The sequence below is a fragment of the Microcaecilia unicolor genome, chromosome 12 (genome assembly GCF_901765095.1).
Source record: "Microcaecilia unicolor chromosome 12, aMicUni1.1, whole genome shotgun sequence".
Taxonomy (NCBI): Eukaryota; Metazoa; Chordata; class Amphibia; order Gymnophiona; family Siphonopidae; genus Microcaecilia; species Microcaecilia unicolor.
Window position 1 is genome coordinate 38,633,602 of NC_044042.1, and position 27,328 is coordinate 38,660,929.

At 43.4% G+C, this 27,328-nt stretch overlaps 1 protein-coding gene across 1 annotated transcript in view; it reads left to right on the forward strand.

The window, feature by feature from the left end:
• The window catches only part of SIK2 (salt inducible kinase 2), a 115,493-nt gene extending 88,855 nt beyond the window's left edge, over positions 1–26,638 (forward strand). The window contains exons 9-15 of the mRNA XM_030220744.1: positions 3,136–3,297; positions 12,019–12,256; positions 13,410–13,694; positions 15,265–15,425; positions 17,518–17,628; positions 18,893–18,984; positions 20,143–26,638. Coding sequence (XP_030076604.1) covers positions 3,136–3,297; positions 12,019–12,256; positions 13,410–13,694; positions 15,265–15,425; positions 17,518–17,628; positions 18,893–18,984; positions 20,143–20,722 — 1,629 coding nt within the window. The 3' untranslated portion in view covers positions 20,723–26,638. The remainder of the gene's footprint in view (positions 1–3,135; positions 3,298–12,018; positions 12,257–13,409; positions 13,695–15,264; positions 15,426–17,517; positions 17,629–18,892; positions 18,985–20,142) is intronic.
• Positions 26,639–27,328: the final 690 nt, after the last annotated feature.

Consider the following 27,328-nt stretch of genomic DNA (forward strand, 5'->3'; position numbering starts at 1 on the left):
ATGAATTTCTTAAACATGTTTTGATCTTTTTTTTTTCTAAATATAAAATACTGTTAAGGAAATGAGTAAAATTAAGCAAAGGTCCTTCAAAGCCTTGCTGCCTGAAAAGCCAGTGATTTGACAAATCGTTAATAGGCAAAAAAGCTGTTAAAAATATCCCCTTGGAGTACCCAGACCCTCAATTATCATAACCATACACTAATTCCGGTCACTCCCAAAGTGCAGCTCTGTTGATGTTGACTTTCATAGCTATAGAGAATTTGGCTCTAACCGTAATTCCAAAGGAACGGAGATCATGCCACTGGGGCAAAGTAGTCTTCCATAGCCAGCCTAGTATCTGAAGGACCTGGATCTTGTTACAAAGCCTGCTGCAACGAATGAAGCATTCTCTAAAACTTTCATTCACTCTGTTTGTCGAGCATTGAGGGAGGTCAATTTGCAAGATCTTGAAAATAGGCATAAGATATTAAGCAGGAACCTATAATCTACTGGGAGCCAGCGAAGTTTAATGAATATTGGGGTCAGATGGTCATACCCTCTCTTAACAGTAGGTATGCTGCTTTATTCTATATGATTTGCAGCCACTGAAGTTGTTGCTTTTTCTTTGTTTTTTTGTTGTTGGGGGATTTTTTTTGTTGTTGTTGTTTGAGCAACTCATAAAACCAAAGTGAATGGTGGCCAGAGTTTAAAAAGATGCCTTGGCTTCTTCTGGACCCCTGGTGTGTTCCTCTTCAGTGAATCAGTGTTAATAGGACCTGGTGAGGAGCAGCTCCTGTCTAGGAGCCCAGCTCAGAAGCAGAGGTCTTCAAAATTAGGTGGGCATTATTGCCCATTTCAGTGTAGAGCTTTAGCATAGCTAATTGATTCAGCCAGCAGTGTATACTTAGAAACAGAGATAAATTTAGGCAGATAAAGACCATATGGCCTAGCCAGTCTACCCATCCCTCCCTAACACTTCCTTAGAGATCCTATATATATATGTCCCAAGCTCTCTTGAATTCAGTTACTGTTTTTGTCTCTACCACTTCCACCGGGAGGCACCCGAAATATTGTAAGCTAGCCATCCACGTGCCCAGTGGCAGCTGAAACTTTGAATCTGCTAATGAGTGGAAGCTAGGCAGATGCTGTATTAATGGAGGAGGCCCTGGCACTGCAGGCAACTTGCCCCACATAGACATGCCAGCAGGGACTTGATCAACCTGATGAAAACAGCAAGTTGGAGTATTAAACAAAATTCAATATTCTCACTTATTTTATTCTTCCTGGGCCTGCTTTTTAGTTTTTCCATATGTTTTATTTAACATCCTATTCCCTGCCCTTCTCTTTGCTCACTGAAGAAGGATCAGAGTCCCCGCCTTCCTCCAACACCCTACAAATCTGTCTGTCAGCTGTGAAAGTGCACTCATCGGGGTGAATTTTTGAACATAAGAATTATGCCAAGGTGATGCTGCACAGTAAAGTTTGCAACCCCACAGGTCCTTCCCTCAGATCTGAAACTACAGCAAAAACCCCTTACAGATAACCTTTCAACTAGCACCCATGAAGTTAGCAGGCCTCTTAGAAAATGGCTGATATATTTTCCAAGTGTTGTGAATTGTTCAGCAGTCATGTGACTGCCGTATTACGTCACAGATAGCCTGTAACTGATCTAGAATTTCAGCTGACTGACTGAACCTAAAATAGAGGTGGAGCTTGTCTGACATTCTCAAGGTTGTGCAGCATATTATAAAGGACTTCAGTTTACTTCCTGGATGGCTAAAAGCAGTCAGCCTCCTGCCTTATAACATACCAAACTCTCACATGCAGAGCTGCAAAATTAACCAGTTCCAGGAGAGATTTTGGGCCAGTCCTGGATTTCTGACCAAGACATGTACCTTTTATCTAGGCTTCTGAAACTTGCCCACCTTGTGTGTGTGGGTAAACAGCTTTTGAAAATTGTAACCCCCCCTCCCCTTAAGTTGCAAGTATAGTATAAGAACTGCCCATTCAAGGAGGGGCAAGACCATCAATTTCACCACATTTCAGGCCCTGTTCAGCCATTAGGCAAGACTAGGTGGTTGCCTAAGGCAGCAGCTTTTGGTGGTGGTGGGGGGCCCAGCAAAGTGTGGCTTTAGTGAAAGAACTCAGTGCAAACATTTCAAATAGCATATTTCCCTGATAAATGACTTATTACACACATGGACACCAAAGTTTAATATTTCGAAGCATGATGCCTTAGAAAAGGGATAGTTTAGGGGCTTCAAATTTAACTGGGTGGGGGTGAGTTGGAACACCCAAAACTCTTGCAACCCTGACCTCACTGAAACTGAAGTAACAAAGCAGGAGTGTGACTCCTTTCTCAACTCAACAGACTACAAATAAGGAGAGAATATGGGGGGTAATTATGTCACAGGTCAGCCTTTAATTTTGTGTGGAAGGTAGGCGGGTTCAGCTGATTTCTAGCAAGCTGTGTCTTGTGGAACAGTTCATCTGAGGGGAAATTAAATGGTTCCTTTTGAACAGATCAATGGATACAGAATTAAGCAAGACAGACATGGTGAGGCATGTGTCATTTTGTAACGATGATACAACTGCTTTAAGAGGTATACTAGGCACCAGGCCAGGGGCATCTAGGCATGGTAACACACATGCAGCAGCGAGATTGTGAAATGTTTTGTTTTGGGTCGTTAGTGCTGTAATTTTATACCATATTTATCTGTGCCTTTGTTTGTCCTGAAATTAATACACATTTTGGAATTTTTTTTGTCCAGTTTCTATGTCCGCCACATCCATATTTTCTCCGGAAACAGGGCCAGTTCTGCATCCCTGTTTCTGCATGGTAGAACCAGATTTTAACCGGATAAAGTTTATGTACTGCTGAAAGAAAGGAACCACTGTAATTAGGAATTTTATTCACCTTCACCCATAATACATGAAAGGAAATTAGCGTAAAATAGGAAGAAAGTTTCTTATTTTCTGGAGCCCTTTCAGGCTTTGAATATTTGTTTTAAGCTACTAAACTGTGCATTAGGATGAGGGGAAATGTGCAAGTTGGTCAGTTGTAGAGTTGGATGAGTAGCATGACCAGGAATCTGTTCTTGGACTCCTTTTTTTTTTTTTTTCTCATGCCTTTATATCTCTTCTTGAATGTTTTAGGCCAGCACCGGGGTTCCCCAGGTGAATCTGCTGTCCCAGGCGGTGAGATTGATGAGGTCTCCAGGTCTTCCCCATACCTCAGCGGTGGAAGCTTTCTCCTTCCAGTCATCCAGCTGCCAGGTGGAGACTCCATTTATGGAAGAGAACGTCAACACACCTAAGGTACCCTATGTTCTTTGACGTCTCTTAGATATAGAAGGTCAGGTTTCCAGTGGTTTAGTAAGCAGTGTACTAGCACTTCAGCTGGTCTTGGATTTCATTGCTGGAAATTATGGGTAGTTAGCTTCCTGTCCGCACTTTATGCACCCTGCATGACTTTGAATTATTTACAATAAATGTAGATTTCTTTTAAGTTGGAGAGCAGTTGGCATGAAACTTTATTTGCTGCTGCTTGTGTGACTGGATGAAAACACTGTTAGGCTCTTCAAGGATTTCCATGCTCTGTTTCCAGCCTTCTTTAATGCCACAAAGCTGAACAGAGAATTGCAGCTTTGGAGCACAGTTCAGTCACACAGCTGCAGATAGTCTGCTGTAAAAACACTGGAAAATGCCTGTCCTTCCTGAGACCCATAACTAATGTCTTCTCCAGCACATTCCATTTTTTTTGCTCCCTGTCTCTCAAGATCTGTTGTGGAAAGGCCAGCAAAGTTCAAGCTCTGGATGAGCCAGCTTCCCTGGGGGGGTGTCATATTACAGGTTTCTCCATGCCTCCCCAGCACAGAAATCTGAAATATTCTTTGGGTGCAATAGACCAAAAGCAGAAAGTGATGTCCATATAGTAATGTACCTCCGTGTTCCGTTGGTATCCCACAGAAAACAGCGGTAGAACTTGCCCTGAAACTGGCAAGGCTTCCCGATAGGAAAGCTTAGGAAAGAGACAATGGGACATCTGTGCCAGCTTTGTATCAGACAAGAAGTTAAGACCTCAAAGTGAAATTAAAAGTCTCTCTGTATTTTTTTCCTAATAGTGCACTTCAGTACAGTGAGGAATTATAAAAGAAATACACATGCATGTTATATTGAGAATTCCCCTAGCTGTGCTTGTCGTTTCAGCCTGTATTTTTAAGTAAGTAAAAAGTACTATTGTATAGTTATGTCGATGTAGGAAAATGCCAGCAGCTGCAGAGAGAAGGGGACGTACTAGTAGTCCTAGGAAAATAAGTTTGGAGACCTTGTTAAGCGTCCAACCCTGCACCAAAGAAATGAAATCCTTTTGGGAAATCGGCTGCATTTATGCTTGAGTCTCACTAATTTGCCGTTCTGTATTGATGCGGGTCTTTTTCTGCCTTTTTGCAATCTTCGGTAAAATATTCTGTAGTCGCATAACTGTCACTGGTGCCCAGGAAAAGCACTTCAGTTCATCTAGCCAGTACTGAGTGAGAATTCAAGGAGTGGGCTGCAGATGTAATGTGTTAATGAGGGGAGCAAGTTAAATAAGGGTGTGGAAGGGGCTAGATCTGTTGGCAGGGAACCACCACACACATATAAGTTTGATAGACCTGTCTAGGGTCTGAGATCCACAAATCAGCACAGGTGCAAGAAATCCAGGTTGCTGTTTACTGGGGCTGTGGAGGTAGGCGTGTGTTTAGTAGGGCACATATCATAGAAGCTCACACAGCAGCCTTTTGGGAGTTCTTTCACTTGCAGGTTTAAGGCAACTTGGAATTCATGGTCATAATTGTCAGGGTAGCTATAGAACAGGTGAGGTCGCTGGGGCTCCTGGACTGTGATAGTATAATTCAGAGTTGGCTGGATTGGCACAGTGGAGTCAGATCTGGCCCAAAGGTAACGACCACCCTAGGCAAACCTTCAGCAATGCACCACCTCTGCAGGCAGCTCAAGGGCTCTACCCCCTGTACTCCACTCCCTATCCTCCCTCAGATCCAGCAACCACCCCCCCCCCCCCCCCCGTCCATTCTCTCATCTACCCTTCCTTATCCTGGTCCTGTGTCCACCAGACACAGGACCTTTGCCATTGCACATCTTCCCAGCCACTTCAAAAGTACTACATGCCAACCTAGGGCTTTGCAGTAGAGGCCTGCATTCAAGTACTTCCATTTCCTCTCTTTCCTTTCATGAAGGGCTTCTAGCGAGGAAAGGATGGGAAGCAGGAGTACAGGCCTCTACTGCATAGCCCTGCTCCAGTAGGCAGTATTTTCGAAGTCGCCAGAAAGAGGTGCAGCAATAACAGGGAGAGCATGCAGGATGGAGTGAGGAAAAGGAAATTTGAAGATACTTTCCTGCTGCTCTGCCACCCATAAGTACTGTTTCTGTAGGAAGAAGCCTAATCTACCTAGTGGTAGGGCTATATATTATGATTCATGGGGTAGCACACAGTGCTAATTACTTAATGTGGGGCATGGAAAAAGGTAGAGAATAAAAACAGGGACTGAAAATTAGCATGAGCAGGAAAGGAGCATCCTGCTAGCCCAACTTCAACTTTTTAGGGTGTAGTAGTTAACTATGCAAGGAACTGTCTTTGCCCTCCTGCTGCTGTCTTTCCCACATGTACTCCTGTTAGTGCTTTACTGGGGCAGGCACAGAGATCCAGGCTTCTTTTGTTTCTGGGTTCATTCAGGGAGAAAGTCTTGTAGGAAATGCAGAACTGACATTGTGTGAGGGCCAGGGGTTCCTTTAAGGAAGGACCCTCCCACTGTGGCAGGATATAAACACTGCAAGAAATCCCAGACACCCTGCCCCAAATGCACTTTGGAAAGTGGATGTATGCTGTCTTCGGTTTGTTTTTGATTTCCTTTTCATTTTCCATGACGGGAGTGTTGATGCGGAAGGAATCTGGCCCTTACTGGACTTCAGTGCACGTAAGATGTTGTAAACCTCCACTAAGGGGCCAAAGAAAGCATTAATCTGGAACATAATTTTACATGGATGTGAGGGGGCTACCTTAGAAAAACCTTTATTTCTGTGGTACCTTTCAGAGAAACAGACCAATAACTGAGGCCTGGTAATTTTAGTACCTCAGTCAGTATGGGGAAATCCTCCCTGTGTCAAAACCAGTGAGGAAAAGCTGTGCCATTCCATTAATCTGGGTTTCAAGATGTCCGGCTTGCTTCTCTCAGCTGTGGCAAAACGGACAACATCGCTTTACCTGAAGTAGCTTACTCCAATAAGGGTGAATCTATTCCTTGTCAGATTATAGGTTATCCACGTAGTGTGCATTCTTGATAAATGTCTCTCTCCAGTGTGTCGACAGGTTCACATGGGAAAGCAGCTCTGCTTCTTAATTCTGTGGCTTTCCCCCACTATGTGTAACTCTTAGAATTTTTTTTTTTTTTTTTTGTAAATGTAGAAAGCAAATCCCTTCCAAAGTTTTCAGGCCCTTTTGAGAAGAGAAAAGAGGGTAGGGCCAGAATAAGACCAAAATAAATCGAGCACGAGGATTTAAAATTTTGCAGTCTCCACACCTGCTTTTCATTATTCTGAACCCTCAGATCTTGGACTGTGCAGTCTGCGTAGGTTAATACTCCCTTCAGCGCATGCCCACCGGTGCACTTTCAGAGGGTAGATTTTTAAAACATTTGTTTTTGCATGTAGCACTGATTTAGGTGCATAAATGGGCTCTTATCAAATTAGGATTGTAAATAAGACCAAGAATACTATTAGGGGGGGGAACTCCTCTCATGGGAAAGGCTAAAGAAGTTAAGGCTTTTCAGCTTGGAAGAGAGACGGCTGAGGGGAGATATGACTGCAGTCTATAATTTACAAGCACAGATGGGTAGATGGTAGATGAGAAGCACTTTTCTGACTTCTGTCTGCAGCGGTTCAGCCGTCTGTGCTGTATTCCTACTTTTGGCTTGTCAGCATGACACTTGCAAGAGATTTTGAAGAAAATCTTCAGTTTAGCCATCCACTTTTCTTTTCTCCAGATGGATCTCGCGTTTCACTTTCTGGGTGGAGGAGACAGTATCTCATCCTCCCTAGCCATTTTAAGGGACAGAAAGTCAGTGGTGGGGGGGGGGGGGAATTCCACTTTCTGCTGACAGCAGCTATGCTTTGGAAGCCGTTGCCACCCTTGGCTACAGATCTAGGATTTCCTTGTGAGCTCAGACAGGAAACTTGGCTCAACCAAGAGGCAGAACGGCTGAGGAAGGTTTGGAAACCCACTTGCCACTCCTGCCAGTACCTCCTTCAAGAGGCCTGCAGAAGTTGGAAGAGATGTTGGCTTTATGTAAATTTATCCTATAGTTCCATTCTAGGGACCATCTCAATCACTGCCTGACAACATCAGACTAGTATTAAGTACACTGGCCTACCAGGTCATTCAGACTGAACTAATATGTAAAATTATACAGGGCAAGGTGCAACCACATGCATCCGATCTGTGCGTGTGTTTGTTTTAATATTATGCAAATAGCATGGGCTGCATATTTGCTTGAGTGGCCCATAGTATGTGTATAACTTGGGGCGAGGGGCATAGCCAGACTTCGGCGGGAGGGGGATCCAGAGCCTGAGGTGAGGGGGCACATTTTAGCCCCCCCCCCCCCTAGTGCTGCTGAACCCCTGCCACCGCCAGGTACCTTTGCTGGCGGGGGTCCTCTTCAGCACTGGTCTCCGACTCCGGCGCATTCGCTGATCTGGATTCTGTTTCTGTGAGTCCTGACGTCCTTGTCAGCACACGTCAGGACTCACAGAAACAGAATCCAGATCAGCAAGGCACCAGAGACCAGCGCTGAAGAGGACTTCAGCTGGCAGGGGTTGACGGCGGCGGGAGGGGGGGGTCGAATGTGGAAGGGGGGGGATGAAAGCAGGGGGGGCCAGGGCTAAATCTGTGGTGTCCCATGCCCCCGTGGCTCCACCTAGCTATGCCCCTGCTTGGGGCAGGGAGAGGTTGGGACCAGGGCTGGCTGAAAGGTATCTGGGTATCTGACATGTCTCCCCCCCCCCCACCTCTGCCCCCAGAGTAGATCAAGGCCCTACCCTTCTGTAGGCCAGCATCTCCCCTTCCCTTTCCTACTCCTCCTTCCCCCACCTACTCCCAGGAGGCAGCATCCCCTCTACCCTTCCTTATACCTATCCCATGCCTTGCATCTAATCTCCCCCCCCCCCCCCCCCCCCCCCCCACCGGTCCAGATAGAGGTGGAGCCCCACCTCTATCTGGACCCAGGTCTGTTAGGCCGACTTGCAGCCCATGTTATCTGTTACCATATTTATATGCATATAACACCTGCATTATATGTGTTTTTCCAAGCTTTCCCTATCCCCCTACGTTCTATATAGTAGCATAGTAAATGACGGCAGATAAAGACCTGTACAGTCCATCTAGTCTGCCCAACAAGATAAACTCATTTTATGTATGAATGTGCTATACCAGTGTATTTTTACACTCTAATTGCAACACTTGGGCCTTCAAGACTGAGACAACAGGAGTATGTCTCAGTCTAGAAGGCCCAGTGATACTCCTGTTGTCTCAGTCTTGAAGGCCCAGTGTTGCTTTTTTAGTTTGTGTACTCTCTATTTATGCTGATTACCCGCTCTGTTTGGCTTGTACAGTCTAATTGCAAAATTATTGCATTTGTTTTAAATTTTTTTGCAGGTTTCTTGTACTAGTAATGCCTGCAGAAGCCTTAAAAACAAATTTAATTTTTGCAGTTTCATGTCTAAACGCAGGTATAAAATACATTGTATATGCACATTATGTATAACATGCAAATTGTGTGACTATTTTTGTTGGGTGTATTTTATATGCATAAAAATATGGTAAGCACTAAGCCTGGGCTTTTGCATTTCCAGAGCTGCCAAACTCATTGGCCAGTCTTGCTCTTTTAATTTACACTCAAAAGTGGCGCAGTAATTATAGTTCCTCCTGATGCCCGTTGAAATCGGCACTGCAGGTCCCATAATGCATCAGGGTAGAGCTGTTAGAAATGAGGCCTGCTGTAAAATCTCCCTCCTGGCACTAGATAACTAGGCACCTCTGCATTTTGTTCCGATGAGCAATTCTAGCGTAGGACTGCGGCTGGAGTAGTTGGATTGTACAGCCTGATAGCCTTGAATAACCTATGAATAACTATCCAGCTCTCTGATATCAAGGCCTGTGGCTTCAGACAATCCGTTCAAATGTTTGTGGCATGTTAAAGATGCCTGTGCTATAATTTCAGCTCCTGTAGAGAAGGGCTTGATCTTTCCTACAGGAAGTAGGCGGGCAGGGAGGATGGCTTTTCTTCCCAGGAAATGACTCAGAAAGCAGCTGAAGGCAAGAAACTGGACACTTTACCAGCTGTTCCCTAAAATCTTCCAGACCTTTGTCCAGACATCTACTATGAACAATGTCCCTTTCAGATCAGTGGGACTCTGCAGGAAGCTGTCTTCAGTAAGAGGTCTGTTCCTAAAACCCACAGGCCATGATGCAGACCTCTCCAGTTTTCTGTTTGTAGGATTCACAGTGTAGGCAGCTCACTTCAACTGCAGGAAACTGTGATCAGAGAGGGAGCCGAACTATACCGTAGGCCTACCCTGTTTGTAGCTGCAGTTGTGAGGTCATCTCCTCTTTAGTATAACATGGAGTGGTATCTGGAGAAAATGGGGAATACAGGCCATGGAGACTCTGCAAGGAGGCTTTGAACATGCCTGCCCCAAACCACACATCCATGCACCTAAACTGCACTTTAACCTGATCCATTCTGCCATTTTGCCGTGCCTGCCAACCAAACCCAGCTATGACCTCAGGTTTAGTTACTGCAACAGTACTGAGTTGGTTCAGTTTGGAGCAGCTGTTTAATTTCTCATGGCATGGAATCCATCAGATTTGGTTCTCACACCTCCCCTTCCTCTGCCTCTGATAGGGCACAGCCTGCAGCCCTCTTCTGTGTCCAGGAAAGAAAAAGGTAGTCACATGTCCTGCTCTGAAGCAGCAGCTGTAAGGCCTCTGTAGCAGCACTTGGTTTTCCTGTTATCCAAGGGCAAAGAGGGGAGAACATGTTCACCTGGGTGACATGCCATGTTGTCTGGCAGCCTGCCTAAAAATTCTAGTTTCTGCCCCCCACTTGTCCCTACATGCACAGTGTGTACACAACAGTAAACTTTAGTGAAACAGGACTGACGTTTGTTTAGCTGTTCCACTGAGTCGTTCTGTGAGCTGTTGCTGAACAGAAGCATCGAGGGGAAAATATGAAAACACAAATAGAAAAAAGCGCCAAAGAAGGGAACAGCGTGCGAAGCAGCATGAATCAGGTCAAGTTGGGGAAGGTTATTTATGAGAAGACATTAATCATAAAGGGGGAGGAAGAGCATCTCTAATTAGCAATTTTGTGGAGTGGATCTGATGAAATTATGAAGCTGTGTGGCTAAAGGTGAAGTATCTTACCAGTGGTAGAAGATCTAGGGGCTTCTATGAAAGTAAAGTGTGCTTTGCTCAGGCTTTTTTGAATTCCACTTTGTGACCAGGTGGGTGGCCTGAAAATTGTCCCCAACATTTACTGGTACATTTTACCCATGGCTTTATATCCGACTTCAAAGGAAATGTACAAACATATTTGGCCTTTGATTGCTATTGGTACCATAGACCTGCAGATGACACTCAGAAGTACAATTTGTGTGGAAGTCTCAGCAAACAGATTTGAAAATGAAGTCTTGCTTCTCTTCTCCATGGGTAAAAGTGTATAAATTGCTCAAGAACACACAATTTAGCTGCCCTGTGAGTGAGCAATTTTCAGAGAGGCCTTTTTATCCAGTCAGTGAATTTTTTGTCCCCAGCCTTTTTCCCTCTTCCCTGCTGTCCCTTCCAGCCTTTCCTGTTTGATGGGCAGTCCGAAGCAGCTACCCTCTCTCAGCAGTATGTGCCTATGCTCTCTCCTATCTATGCTGGGCCCTTGCCTGCCTACCACTTTCTTACCTCCTCTCCTGAGGGTGGCAGAAGATTCCCGACCCTTCTTTGCCCAGCTCTTCTGCTTGCCTGCCACCCAAAGTTCTTTCCTAGGAGGAAGCACTGGCAACCTGAATTTTTCCAGCTTTGCTTCCTGCATTTATCACCCTTTTCTATGACATTTCAAGCATCATAAAGCTGGACGCTTCAAGGATTCATACACAGTGCATATTGAAAACTTTGTAAAATATAGAAGAGTTAGACATTATAGATTCAACTCATTAAAATTAATAGGAGGAGTATTTGGCAAGTTTGATAGTTTGTAAAGGAAATATGCTGTTTTGGTTAGATATGGAATCCTGTACATGTCTTTCTAACATGAACATATAGAGACCCTTAAGGTGCATAGGTGCCTACACGAGTCCAACGCATGTCAATTTGGAACTACCGCCTTGGCTACCACGAGCCCTGGGTGGTAATTCCATTTTTTACACGCGTCCGATATGCCCAGCAGAAGATATTTTTACATTTTCTACCATGTGGCTCTAACCTGGCGGTAATCGGCAGTGGATGCGCGCAGATGATTATCGCCTGGTTAACGTGTGAGACCTTACCACTAAGTCAGTGGGTGGCGATAAGGTCTCAGGCCCATTTAGTACAAAGACCCCCATATTTTGCTATGTGGTAAATTTCAGTCTTTGAGCCAAGAATGGCCCCCTCCATTTTGTAGTTCCAGATTTCAGTTCAGCCAACATGTGCAAACCAATGTGGATTTTACATCAGACCAATGCAAATATATTTCATGCACAATCGGTGTGGAGGTCCCTTCAACCCCTAGACCTGTTTGTTGCCCTAGATAACTGGTATTGCAGTCTTGTAGAGAAGAAAAAAAAGCTTTTTCTATTTCAGAACTGTTTTTCTCTCCCATTCGCAGTTTCCTGTATGACATATCTAACCTACGTTAATAAATGGTCTGCGTCCCTTCTCACGCTCCTGCTGCACAAAAAGTCATTTCAGACCCCAGAGATTGACCGCAGCATATTTTTTTGTCATCCTGTGTTTAGGTGAATGGATGTATGTTGGATCCACTGCCTCCTGTAGTGACGAGGAAAGGCTGTCAGTCTCTCCCGGGTAACATGATGGAAACCTCCATCGACGAGGGCATAGAGACAGAAGATGAATCGGAAGATGACCCAGCACAGGCATTTGCAGCCTTCCAAGCAAATCGCAGTGGGCAGAGGCGTCACACCCTTGCAGAACTGACAAACCAGCTGGTCCTGGTGCCGGGCACAGAGCTAGAAGGTACATTACAATTGCCTAGGATTCAGAACAAGCAGGCTCCTGCTTGAAAATAAAAATGTTATTTACAGCCTTAAAAAGCCAGTCATGTCTCGGGAGAAAAAGACATTCTGGATGCAGCCATTGCCCATAATAACTTTCCACCTCATATTGGACACCCTTTTACTAAAGGGTGTTAGGCTGTTAATGCACGGTTTGGTGCATGTTAACAGCTAACACAGACATGCCCTATGTAGTATATATATGGTTAGTGTGTGGTAAGTCAAGCATTGCTTGTTAAAAATTTGAATATATTAGTGGGAACAGAAGCTGGATTCCTCCTTCCCTTTTTGGCCACAAATCCAAATGAATTTTAGATTTCAACTTTTTTATTAATGGTTGAACTTAACAAACAGGTACTTTCTCAGAAAGAAAAAGGGAAAATAATACAGCAAAAGGAAATACAGTAGCGTTCTGCATCAACCATTTTTTAAACTATGAACCCTCCCCCCACTCCACCCCCCCTCTACCCCCACAATTAATCCAAATGGATTTTATAATAAGGCTTGTGACAATTTTTTTTAATCCTATGTTTGCCCTTTCCTATTTGAAATAAAGACAATTAAAAAAATCTTATGCTTGCCACCAGTCCATGGCTGTCCTGCAGTCCAATCTAGGGTGTAAATACTGCAGCAAAATTATTCAGTCAGGATCCACGTAAGTTGCTAGGAATATTCAAGTCCTTCAAACAAATTCTTATGTACATTTTATAAATTTCTGTGAATTTGGAGATTTAAGATAAGCGTTTATACATTCTAAACATTGAAATGAAAGTTGAAACACACACTCCAAAGAATTTCCACCACTAGGGACCATTGGTAATATGGTGGTTGAAGGCATACATGATATTCATATGCCCTTACTACTTGAAGTCCATTCACTTTCCTAAAACTAGTTTTTTTAAAGTCTCCCTTTTAGCCAGTCATATTTGAGTTTTTGGTTTAGGATAAATTTATTTATTTGGAGTATTACATTTTTCAGTTTTTTGAGAGCAATTTTCTGCATGTGAAAAATACTTTACACTCTAAAAAGGTTTTATAAAATTACCTCTTAAAGGAGTTCACTTCTTATTGATATTGGTCAACAAGCTATCTTTTGTTTGGTCTGCTTCTCCTAGGCAATCTATACAACATGGGCACTGATCCCTCTCTGGGGAGTGTGGATTCTGAGTATGACATGGGATCCATCCAGAGTGAGATGAACTTCCTAGAGGACACCCCTTCCTTGAAGGAGGTTCTGCTGGCCAACCAGCAGGTCACCAGAATGACGCCCCCTTTCATTGGGTTGCGGCCCGCCAACCCAACCATGCAGGCCTTAACTTCCCAGAAGCGCGAAGTCCACAACAGGTCACCTGTCAGCTTCCGTGAGGGCAGGAGGGCCTCTGACACATCTCTAACACAAGGTAAAACTGCATCTCCATCCCATTCCTGAAGGTATCAGTACACCTGAAGTATCTGTAACAGAGCTGTAGGAATCCCTTGACTTTAAGAAATGGTGGTTGGGGGGGGGGGGGGGGGATTGTGTAATTTTATTTAAGTGACTGCAGTTACTCTTCAACAAGGCATACCACAAAGATCTACCAATGTGAATATACATAACTCCTCCACATATATTCAGAACTATCTCAAAATATCTGCTTGTTCTCTACTATCGTGCTTTATCTTTTTCACGTTCCCAAGATCCTTCTGTAACACTAATTGTATATTTTCTAATCTATGTCCACTATTCATGACTATTGTAAGCCATATTGAGCCTGCAAAGAGGTGGGGAAATGTGGGATACAAATGCAATAAATAAATAAATAAGGTGACCAACTAGCATTAGGCCATGACGATTGAGTTGATCTGTTGATTTTCACCGAATATAACTTTGGTACCTGGTCAACCTTCCACATATCCCTGTTTTAGATATATATATAATGTGTTGTTTCCCAGCCTTAGCAGATTGTCAGAGAAGTTGGAGTTCTGGGTAATGAATTAGTTATAGAACCTGCTACTGTACTGTTATAGGGGACACAAATTGGCTATTTGGAGGGGGGCTTTAGCCAGTTGAATCTGTCAGGGATGAGTTGAAAGGGGAGAGGTTCAGGGAAAACATGAGATGCTACTACTTTATTACATGCCTGGAGTAGCCTGCCATTAGTGGTCCTAGCATCCAAACCAGCAAATTAATTCAAGCATGTAGGGGCCCAATAAAAGCAAGAGATGAGGTCTCAGGAGTGAGAGAACCAAAAGCCAAGCAGGGGTTCTTCTCTGCTGATGACTAGAATGTTCTACCCTTGCCTCAAGGCCACTGTTTTCCTGCTCTAGGTTTCTTCATCTGACTGTAGCCTTACCCTCGGGGTGGTGGATTTGGAGTTTAGATTTGATCACTTGACGTTCCAAACCCAAGGTCAAGGAATATTACATCAGGCACACTAGGTATTTTCCTGGCCCAGAGGGTTTACAGTCTGTTCTTGAGGCAATAGAGTGTTGAGTGACTTGCCCAAAGTCACAAGGATCATCAGTGGGAGAAACCAGATTTGAACCCTAGCTTTCCTTGTTCTCAGACCACCAGTCTAACCACTCTAGCCCAGTGTTTGCCAAGTCATTCTGTGAGTATTCCCTAACCAGTCTGGTTTTCAGAGTATTCACAATGAATATTTATGGACATTTGTATGCATTGCCCCAGACTGCTAAACAGGGTTAGGTGTGGCTGGTACTTGAATGGAAATATTTGACTATACTATGCTCCCAAGAAAGGACTCTGAAGAAACTGATACAAAAGATTCCTGCTAATTAACACCAAAAACTGCTGTTGTGTGTGCAACTTGCCTTGATGAAGGGAACATTAAGTTTAGTGCCAGAAGTTACCAACTTTTTGAACTTGATTTCTATGTAGTTTGGTTAAGAAATGTGTATTTTTTTGCCAGTTCCTCAATGTTTTGATTGCACAGACTTCATTTTTGTTTTTTTTTTACATTGACTTCACAGGCATTGTGGCATTTCGGCAACACCTGCAGAACCTGGCGAGGACCAAGGGCATCCTAGAGCTTCATAAAGTGCAAATGTTATATGAACAGATGGGAACGGCTGAAGATCCAAACCTGGTCTCCACCCACCACCTCCAGGATCTGATACACAATCACCAGCTGGTATTTGGCTTTCTTCTTTATCCACGTTTGTTTGGGAAGAGGGGTGGTGAGGGGTATCTAATTAGGTACATAGTGGGGGACAGCTGATAGCCGTGCACCTGAGCAAAGAATGTAGTCAGGAGTTTATGTAAGCGCTTCAGGTTCTGATCAGCTGACTGTTGTGTCCTGGCTCGCTCATAGGTCCTGCATTGTCTCATTTTACAATTCCATTGCACAGCTCCCACATGTACGCACTGCTTGAACTTGTAAGCGTACAGAATACTGTTTTAACACCTAAGTGGCAGCGGAACACTTAGGGGTCCTTTTACTAAGCTGCGTAAGCATCAACGTGTGCCAAAATGGAGTTACCGCCCGACTACCACGTTGCTCTCGCGGTAATTTCATTTTTGGCACTTGTCCGATACGCGCATCTGAAAAATATTTTTTATTTTCGGGCGCAAGTAACGGACGCACGCCAAGTGGCATTTGCCGCGCTTAGGTCATTACCACCCGGTTACCGCATGAGTCTCTACCGCTAGGTCAATGGCTGGCAGTAAGGTCTCAGTCCCAAAATGGACGCGCAGCAATTTTCATTTTGCCGCACGTCCATTTTCGGCAAAAATTTTTAAAAAGGCCCTTTTTTTTTTTTTTTACAGGCACGCTAAAAAATGGATCGACTCACGCCTACACTACCACAAGCCATTTTTCAGCGAGCCTTTGTAAAAGGACCCCTTAACGCTATCCTGCAAGGACACGCATAAGTGGCATAACATGTAAATATAAGGGACGTAGGCCACTTACACATACCACTTACAGATTAAGGTAACTCGCACTGTAGCCTCAGGTCTGTGGTTGGTGTAACTGCAGGTGCCTAGATTTTAGGCACTTTGATACTGGGTGTACTGCTATTTCTAAAACAGAATCCAGGCACCCAGGTGCTATTGTAGAATAGGCTCTCACCTTATGACAGGGTGCCTAAAAGGAGGCCCTCTGCCTGCCCCAACCACCACCGCTTAGTGAAAGACTGAAAAGTGAGTCTGATCGACATAACTGCGATCAAAGAAAATGCACCCTAGAGAGAGGAGGCGAATTGGTTAGACATGTTGACGTACCTCAGACCAAGCCTTCTTGAGCGGAAGGGGTCATGTGAGGAGCAAAATAGGAAACGTGCTTTCATCCAGATGGCAGTGAGTAAATCTTAAGTGGAGTATCAGAATTTAACTCGGTCCAAGTTTATTGTAGGTATGATACAGGGTTATAGCCAGACGTGGACTGTGGGGCCCAGCCATTCTCTTCCCCGCTCCCGTCACCACAACTACAACATTGAGGCATACGTTTTGCTGGTGGAGATGCCAAACCCCCACCGAGGTTTCTTCTGCGAGTCCCGCCTGCGCTGCCAGAGCAGTGCTCAATTTGGCAGCGTACTTCAGCCTCTGATGTCGGCACTCCTGCGCAAGATCATTTCAGTCCGACATTGAAGGCCAAAGTGCGCCTGCTGAGTTGAGTGCTGCTTGGACAGCACAGGACTCGCGGAGCAGACCTCTTCGGTTGGCAGGACTTAGCATACCAACCACCGGTTTGATATACTGCTCTCGAGAAGCCTTTCATATCATTTATTTGTTTTGTTGTCAATTGTAAACAAACTACATCATTCAATAAGTCGGAAAGAGGGAAAGGAACCGTGCTGCAAATCTAGCTACTGCATTCCCAGGTATATCCCTTATAGTCGTTATCTGCCTTTGTGCTCCTGTGACTCTCTGGGTCATAATTTAAATTGGATCTGGACATATGTAAACTAAATAAATTCCTTGGTTTCCTATTATATCTCTTTATAAATATATACATGCAGACAGATATAATCATTTATCATACATACCCAACAGTACTTTTTTTAAAATCTGTGCACTGTTTTTCATTTGTAGAAAATATATGCAAACCTTTTTAACTGTGACAGAGGTTTGTTTTCACCAAAAATCCCTCCTTTATATCTCGAGGGAAGAAAAAAAAAAACTGTGTTCCTGCTGTCAAAAATTACTGCAGATTACCTTCTCTGCCCTTTTTTCCTTTCATCTTGCAACAGTCATGTGACCAAATGGTGTTCTCTTCTATTTAGGCTGAAGTCTCCCTGCAGCAGGATCCTGTGTCCACATTTTCCAGTGGAATCCACCCTCAGCTGCTCTCCCACAGGCAAAATTTGAGTGCACAGTATTTACAGCATTGCCAGGTATTTACCACCACCACCATCCTCCTCCTCCTCCTCACCAACAGCTCCAAACATTCGTGTTGCAGCTCATCCTTTCAGCAAGCAGAATTCTCAGTTGGGGATTATTGAGCTTAGTGAACTGTTTAATTATCACCTTTCAAAGCCAGCTCTGAGATGATACTTTTGGTCTGCAAGCAGGAGAGCAGATGAGGAGAAAGGGTAGTTTGGGGCAAATAGTTACAGAAAGAGGAAATTCCTTGACCAAATTTGGTAATGCTAGCTAGTGGCAGAGCTGGGATTTGCACCCAGATCTTTTGAAGTCCTCCAGGCTTAATTCTTCTTTAGTCGAACACTGACCTTGGCAGGCTAAGCCTGGAAATAGCTGCTTCTCTCCAGAGCCATTAGTTAGCTCCCACGTCATAGAAGATGCTTTTAGCCTGGTCTTGGATTTTAAGCAGATTTCTCTTAAGGATCCAGTGACTTGATTTCCTACACATCAGTGAGAAGAGGGAAATTTAGGGACCTAGACTGGCTCAGTGACCTCATGACATGAGCTTAGCAGGAGGCTCTGTATCCTGATTTTGCTCTATTTTTTTGAAGGATGTGCTGTGACTAGCAGCAATGGCTCATGTTTCTTTTTTTCTTTTTCTTTTTTAATTTTATTTATGCACTGGATAGTTAGAACATGGAATTATCTTTTGATCTTTTCTATAGTCCATTCTTCTCTCTTAAATAAGTGGGAAAAATAAAATGAGAGAAACCCTTAGAGGAAGGAAGTGTTGCATTTCTACTTCATTACTGCAGTGGGTCTCTTGGCTGACACTTCAGATGTTCTTCAGCTGAGATGTCTCGATTGATAGAAATAAAATAGAGGCTGTTTATGAGAGGGCAGCACTCCAAGGAGATTCAAAATATTTTAATCAGCTGCTCTCAGCTCTCATTTGGGTTTTTTTTTTTCTCCTCTATATAAAATCCTCCAAATGAGTGGCTTCCTAGATAACATCTCCTAGAGAGGCTGTACCTCTTCAAAAGACAGCTTGCAGCTGGGCTTTGGAGAAGACTGCCAGGGATGTCCCTAGAGAGGATACTTCACTTTTTGTAACCTGAGGCTCGGGGCCCAGAGTGGTTGTCTAGGACCCCTTTGCTCGTCTCCCGCGCAGAGGCAACAGCTGACTCCAATTTGTAAGGGAGTTTTTACCCTGGAATAAATGGACTTGGGAAAACAGGGCGGCTGCTGTGCTGTGACACGGACTGTGGTGTTCATGGTTTCCTGCTCTCATTGCAGAAAGTGAATCTGCTAGCAAAAGCCCAGAAGAACTGTCAGCTGTATGGAAAAGACGCCCCCAGGAGCCTGGAACAACAGCTGCAAGAACACAGGTGAGAGGGGTGTGCCAAACTAGTCCCAGTCGCTGGTCAATGAGAAGGCTTTATTTTCCTGTTGGGGGAGGGAGACACAAGACAGCTGATGGTACAGAATATGAAACTACATAGCCATAAGGACAGTAACTAGACTGCAATTTGCATATTGTCCTCAGGAAATATCCTGGTGCAGCTGTTCCAATGTTCAGCCATCTCAGGTTTTCTTTAGCCATTCCATACTGCGCGTTTTAATGTCCGTATGGCCTAGCGTTCCCCTCTGTATGGGGGTGGGTGAGGATCTTGTTGAGATATGCCTGTGGGAAGCGGAGAAGTTGATGAAGAGCAGGGCCTCTCATTTCTAGATTTCCAATTCAGGCCCAGCTTGGGTCAGAAGTGGCTTTAGACATTGCCTGACCTTTGTTTAGATTATGATGAATGGTTGTCTATTTGTAGAAAACCTGCCACCATCTTTGAGCATATTGGCAGTGTCCAGGGACTTTGAATGGTTCTCAAAGGTGATCCCTCCAGAGCAGAGTTGGGGTGCATTACAGTGTAAGCTGTCCCACACTGCCTGCTAGCGCGCCACCTTTCACAAGCACTAAATTCACTAGAAACATTTGGAGTAAAAAGTTGGTGTTTAAATATGTCCCAGAATGCTCAGCACCAGGTATAACTGCCACTGCTGACATTATCCAGGTAATCCCGATGAACAGCATGGTTATCTGCATAACTATCTGGGTAAATTGGGACAGCTATTTCGCTGTCGTAGATTATCCAGGTAATGGTGCTAAATATCACACTGCATAATCTGCTGCTCTGCCCCAGTGTTGTCTGGACTGGGGGGGGCAGTGTATGGGTTTTGTCCGGACCGGCCCCCGGGGGGGAGAGTGTGGGCTTTGTCCAGACTGGTCCCCAGGGGCGGTGTGTGGGCTTTGCCTGGACTGGCCCCTGGGGGCGGTGTGTGGGCTATGTCCGGACCGGCCCCGGCATGTGGGCTTTGTCTGGACTGGCCCCCGTGGGCAGTGTGTAATCCTTTTCAGCAGCCTTTTCCAGATGGCACCTGCTAGTAGTATTAAATGTTGGGCCTGTTGTTACAATATCTAGTCTCACTAGCACAGTGCTATTTTCCAGTAATTGTACTTTGACATATTTAATTTCTGCTGTTACCTGTTTTAGGCTGCACCAGAAGCGCCTCGTCCTTCAAAAGCAATCGCAGCTTCAAGCCCACTTCACCCAGATGCACATTGGTGAAGGAGCCTATCCTCATCCTGCCCAGCAGCTGCCCCTCACACCCCAAGAAGCTCAGCCACAGCCAGCTCAGTTCAGCTTGGCACAGCCTCTGAGCCCTGTCATGGAGCCTGTCTCAGACGATATGCAAGTGGACCCTTTCCTCAGTCAGTATCACAAGCTCCAGTTTCAGTCTCAGCAGGTACAGAACCTTCCACAACCGGGCCAGCCTCCAATACCAGCGCAGCTCCATGTCCAGCAGCCACAGCAACTACCTTATCCATATCAGAGCTGTGAGTTAACCATAGTCACCTCTCCTGAGACAGATTATCGGAACCAGTGCCAGTATTCCATGGACCCATCCCAGCAGAACAATGTAGCCTTGCCTGACAGCCAAAGTAACTCATTAGCACATGATTCCCAACCTGCATATGAGACATTAACCCTTTCTGAACTACCTGGACTGTTTGACTGCGAAATGATGGAGACGGTTGACCCCCAGCACACTGGTTATGTCCTTGTCAACTAGCCATATGATATTGACAGTATTAATTTTCCAATAACAGAAAGCAAGGCAGATGACATGAAGGAGAAAAGGAAAAGAAGTACGTGAATTTTCATTTCTGTTTTATTCAGATACTAAAAATTCATGGCTTATTTTTCCTCTACTGGACCTGATGAGTTTGTGCTGTGACGGTCCTCGTTGTATTCCTGATTGGACTTGGCCAGAAATGAGGGTGACCGTTGACCCCATTCTCTCTTCTCCACCTTGGATGCTGGCAGCAGGTGGCCCAGGAGCAAAGATGGGGCAGAAAGGAGGCAGAGCTTTATGCTCTGTGAAGCACCACTGACCAACTAATCTATAGGAATAAGAAAAGCAGTTGATGGGTCTTTTCCAGCCCTCGTGCACTAGCCATTCCACAATGTGAGCAAACTGCTGGATGGAGACTGGAGAAACAGACCTGCAATGGGAAAGTCTAACTTAACCTTGGCAATAAAAGCAATATTATTTTGGAGTACTTCTATAGACATTTTATCAAAGATGCCTAGAAAACCTTCTGTATCAGGATTTGCACGTTCTAAGCTACTGACTGCTACTTGCCCATCCTGCAAAAGTACACTGGAGCTCTCGACAACTGACCAGTTCCCACCTTTCTGTACTGTAATTCCTTTTGCACTGTTGTACACTACTAGCAAAATAAAAGCAAGTCTGGAAATAGAAACTGAGCAGAAAAAAAAAAAGCCAGCCAACAGGAAATCTCTGCAAACCACAGGAGAAAGGGAGAGGGGATTTAGTTGCTTTTAAGAGGGACTTTTTTTTTTTTTAAACTTCCATTGTAAATCATAAATCAGAGTGAAGGGTTTTGATACTCCAAAGATTAAACAATGAGAAAAGGGTCAGCTCAGTTACAAAGAGAGAACAGGAAGTCAAGAATTGCAGGAAGTGACATCACAATGGCCAGATAGAGCCAATATTACGAACTTGAGTTTTCTTTAAAAAGTAGCCTCTGTATACCTGGAGGTGTCATGGTGGGTAGAAACCATCCCTTGCCATGTTTTCATAATGAGATAAATAATAGTGGATTTTGAATTTATAATATACGTTGCTGATTGTTTAATATTTAAGCTTTGTATATTTGAACTATTTAGGACTTTAGAAGTCATAAGGACAAAACAAGCTCAAACTATAAGATATTAGTGCTGTGCCTTTTTTGGGTTCTTTTTTAGACTATTCTATTCTAAGCTTCTCCCTTTTTTTTTCTGAAGAAAAGGTAGGACGTTACCCCATCTATATTGCTGCTATTTCAGCCAAAGTCCCTTCAGCATTTGGTGTTCCACTGTGTGGAATTACTGCGTGTTTACTGATATTTCTCTGTGTGTTGTGTTTTAATTGCTCTTGTACATGTTTCAAAAAAGTATTATAGCAATATTTAATATTTAATGTTGAGAACTGTTAATACATTCACAGGTGCGAGGGTGATTCACACGTGAGGAAGGCCATTCCTCATGATATTTCCAAATTCAACTAGTTAACAAACTCATAGTTGGAGAGTAGATGTCTTTATATTTTGCTGAAAATGTTAATCAAAGTATTAGGGATTCCATGGGCATTAAAATAATGGTACTATATTCTCCCCCCCCCCTCCCCGAAATCAGTTTGCCTTGTGATAGTCCTTCATGATTTATATTTGTCTTGGTCTATAAAAAAATCATCATATATCCCATCGTCTTTGCCTCAAATTAGGCACTTTGGTCATGCCTATAGCCTATGCTTGGAAATTTCTCCAGCTAGAATCTAGATGAAAACTGCTTGTTGCTCACTTTATAGTTTTGTGATGTGTTTAGAGTAATACTGCGGGCAGGGAGGAGACAGTTGAGAGCAAATGGTTCATTACTTAATTTGGGGGTTATTTTTAAGGGAAGGTAAAGAAATATGTGGCACTCAAGAAGGACATGAGACGAGGTATGAGTAGATTGCATGCCAGAATGAGGTTTAATTGTTTTTAATATAGAAAACAAGACTTCTATTTGCTTAGGTTACCTGGAGCAGCATCTCATGCCATCCCTTGTAGGGGAAGATATATAAAGATAATGCTATACTGGTGTTTACTGGTATGAAAAGAGCAAAGGCCTTCAGGTTTGTTTTTAGGAACCATGTTACCATGAGTCTCCATTTGTATGCTGGCTGGAGAGATCTGGTCAGATCATTAAGAAAGAAGACAGGGCCTGTCACAGGTCCTGGTTGGTTCCATAACTTAAGGAAGGAGAAGAAATACAGGGTGCCACCTATTTGAAGCAATGTGTACAAAAAAAATCCCTTGTTTCCACTTGGCGATCCTAAGATGTTATATATTCCGTTCTCCAAACTCTTACGTACATAAAAGATACTCAGATTTTTATACACTGTATATCTCTGTTCTAAACAGGAGGAAAAGAGACCTCAGAACTTAACTTAAAAACAGTTCTTGGCATTATTTTGTTATTGGACCCCCCCCCCCCCCCCCCCCCCAAAAAAAAAAAAAACAAAAAACATTAAAAATGTCTCTTCTAAATAATATGCAGCAAATGTATATATAGTGTGTAAAAAGTATTTTGGAGCATGGAACATATAAAATTATAGGATCACTAAATCAAAACTTATTTTTTTATGCATGTGGATATATCATTCTGTGACCTAAATATTGTTAGTTTGCTGCCTAGTTAAAAACATATTTATAGTGCCATGACCTACACTTGATCAAAGCAATTATTCATAGTCCCTCGCAAAGGTTAGTGTTCTGAAAGCACAATAAAACTTTTAAGCACAAGGAAGCACACCCTGCTGCCTAGAACTGATCCGTGTTGTATGGGAAAACAGTTGTCTCTTGCTGCTTTTAACCTAGTGTGCAAAATGAACTGCTGGTGTCATCTGCACACACCCACCTCACAGCTGCTCAGCTCAACAGATTCCATTTTATAATCTGCCTTCTCTAGTGGATAAGGGGTGTCGAACCGCACCAGCAAACACCATCAGATGAAACATCTGAAGCTTTTATCATTAAAGTTACTGCAAGCAAAGTGCAAATGAAAAATGTAGCAACCAAATCAGAGGTCACAGCTAAGCGCAGAACCACCTGCGCACCTGCGTTTCTGATGGGTTGCTGGATTTGATCATAGGCTGAGAAGGAACGGCTTTTTGTCGGCTTTGAATTGTTCCCTACCACCACCCCCCCCCCCCCCCCCCCCCCACACTCCATTGACTGCAAGTGGAGCCTCCAAAAATAAGTAGATTTTCTCAGAGCAGTAACTAAATTGCTGAGAGAGTCAATCAAGTGAGCTCTCCAGCTAGCTTAACAGACTGTGGTGAAAGGAATTGATTAAATCTAGGTATACCATGCTTCCAGCACTTCATTTTTCTTAAGACACTTGTGTTGCACATCCTATACTGCAGAGATCTCATGTTGTGGATAGTGTTATGAAACATGGAGCCTGCCTGAAACGAAGCCCTCTGTTCCCACATGTAATAAAATGGTCATTCATAAAGTCTCCTATTACTTTGTTTAGTCATTCAAATACACTCAAACACATTTTTGTGCTCAATAAGTCGTGGGTATTGATTTACTAGGTTAGACCTGAGATTGACTGCTTTGACCACCTCTTATGAAAAAGGGGTGAACAGCTGTGTAATTCATTTCAGTTAAGCCTACATTTTAATAATCTAAAGCACTGGTGACTTATAAAAACCTAGTTCATGTAAGGATCTTGTCACATTTTGTTGTATATGGAATTTCGTTTTGATAGGGGCTGAACTCTGAGGGATGCCAAAACGTGACTGTCATCCTGACCCATAAGCACAGATTGACTGTAAAAATCAAGTTTTGACTACCTAAAGTTTGGCCAAATCTGAGAGTAGCTGTGGAGGACATAGATTTCCAGGGTAGCCAGAATATGCATATTAGTGTAGGTGAGTAGACCAAATATATTTATGACTCTTTGAGGGCTAGGGTAAGCCACTCCTAGACTAGATGTTGCAGTGGTCTGCAGGAGGCAGCCTTGTCAGAGTGAATCTGCTCTCCTACTGACTGCCATTTTGTCTTAGAGGTATCATACTGAGAAAGATTATCTCTTCTTTAAGATCTGAAAATAAAAACATGTATCCCAAAAGCTGGCAGAATATTTCTTTAAAACATTTTAAATTGACTTGGTTAAATTGATTTTTATGGGTACAGCTAGCAAGTGGCCATTTGTCTTTCTAAAGTCCTCCTACTGTTTTCCTGATTTCACTCCCATAGTCCTTGGTACCAAATGCTACAGGGTAGAAGTAAAGAGGAGCAGGAAAAAGTAGCAGCATTGGCCTACAAGTACACAGTTTCCCAAACTGTTGCTAGTCTCCCTCCCCTTCTCCCCCCCCCCCCCCTTTTTCAGCCACTTGGGTTTTCAGCATATCTTCAATTAATATGCATGAGAAAATGCATACATTGGTCTTCAGTGACTGCAAGTCTCTCATGCATATTGATTGCAGATGTGCTGAAAACACAACTGGCTTCAGGGGTGAGGGGGACACCAGAACAGATTTGGGATTCCTTGTTCTTTTGCTATAAATTACCTCTGCAACCCTCACACTCATGTTTCTCTCAACACTGCACTCTTTTTAATATTTTTGGTATGACTTCATAAGAATGAGCAGTTAGATACAGTCACCTTTTAGTATTGTAAGCCAAGGCTCCAACACTTTAAGGAAGGGTGCCTTCAAAAACTAATTTAATTCTAGTTTTCTTCTTCCATATTCAGAAGGACATTATTGTCAATGTAATTACATGCTAGCCTTTTAAACGATTTACTTGGTTTACAATAGTAGAGAGGAGCATTTGTTTTCAGGTACCCTACTGGTTTGGGAGACGAGGATTCTTGACCCATCAGTCCTCCCCTGAACTTTAGTTACACAGTAAGTGGTCCCACAATGCAATACATTAGAGTTTTAAGGAAATCAGGACTTACCAAACACCTTTTATCCACATAGGATGCCAGTGTGCTGTACAGTTTAATACCTCAAGCATATAAGCACTCAGCAGCTGGGTGGCCTGGCAGTATCTACTGGCACCTAGACTGTATGTAATCTTCCAAAAAGTGGGGAGGAGAGAATTAGTTCATGGTTATTACTGAGTGGGAGCGAGACAGGGTAAGATTTACCCAAAGTTCACAGAAAGCAGAAGCAAGGAGTGACAAAAGCACATGTGTCAGCCCTTTGTCTCTTCCTCCCCCCTTTGGCACTTAAAACTTTATCAGGTTTACAATTGGGAAGCATAGCATAGGGTGGTTTTTCATGTGCAACTGACCTTTGTAGACCGAGGAGAGAGATTTGAAAGGAAATGGAATTTTCCCCATCTTTGCTAGCCTGGTTATATCCCCATGACCTGATACCAGCTCATTTTCCATTGCGTATCTGTTAGAAGAAACAAAATAATAATAAAAATGTGCATAATAACTGAATGACTAAAGCAACACTAGTGTTCATAGACATCACTCTTTGTAAATTGAATGCTAGCTGTCAGATGCTGCTTTTTGTGAGTGTTTAATAGTAGATGATGGTGTATACTACTGTATAATTAGCTTTAATATCGTGTAATATGAATGACTTTAAAGAGACTTTGGTGCGATGTATATGGGGTAAGATACCATATGGAGAAAAGTGCAATATGTGTGTATGTGTGTGTGTGGTAGGTTCTTTAATTTAAGGGTTTTTAATTTTTTTTTTTTTAAATCTAGAGAATTTAGACTGGGATAAATGCATTAGTCCTGTAAACCGTTGATGTAAGCCAAGGCTGTTTTTGTTTTGTTTTTTTGTTTTGTTTTTTTAAACAGCTTAGCAATGTCATCTGTAGAATTTACATGGAACTGATGTGTTAGAGACCTTGTAAAGCAATTCCTGTGTATTAATGAGAAAATAAAGATTCCCTGCATTCAGTTTTTTAAATTGTCGTTGCTTTAAGGAATAGTAAAAAACTTAACTGCACACTGAGCCTAGCCCTACACCACATGAAGCGTCTATGGATATGTGATTTTTTTTTTTTAATGTGCAAATATTCATGAAACAGGTATCGCGACGCGGTGTTATCCTGTGGCTAGAGTAGCCACAAACAGAAGAATTCCATGCACACAGCGTGAAAGAGCAACACGTTTCACTGTCAGATGAATGGCTGGAATTTAGTTTTCCAAGTGTAGAGGAAATGAGCAGCTAGTTAGTTATTGTCTATGTACGTTTGCAAAGCCCCACACTCTTGAAATATTGGAAAAGTAACAGTGGTGAGCACAGGTGGGGAGGGAGATGCTTCAGGTTATTGGCCTGTACCTTGTTCTGAAACAGGACCACAGATCAGGAGACTCTGCCAAGAACTGCCGGAAAATGGGACCAGTGGAGCCAGACCACAACAGGAGCTGGGAGCGCACATGCCCTTCAGAAGGCTCTTTTTTAAATTAGTAAAACTGAAGTGCTACAATACTAACACATGCTTACCACAGTTTAAAATGCTGTATGTGGGGTGTGGTCAAGCACCACAGAGTATTTTTGGCATCGGTGTGCACTTCCCACACGCTACAAAATTTATTTTTTTAGTGCTGGAGGTGGAGAATAGGCATGTGTGTGTGGTTAGCATGT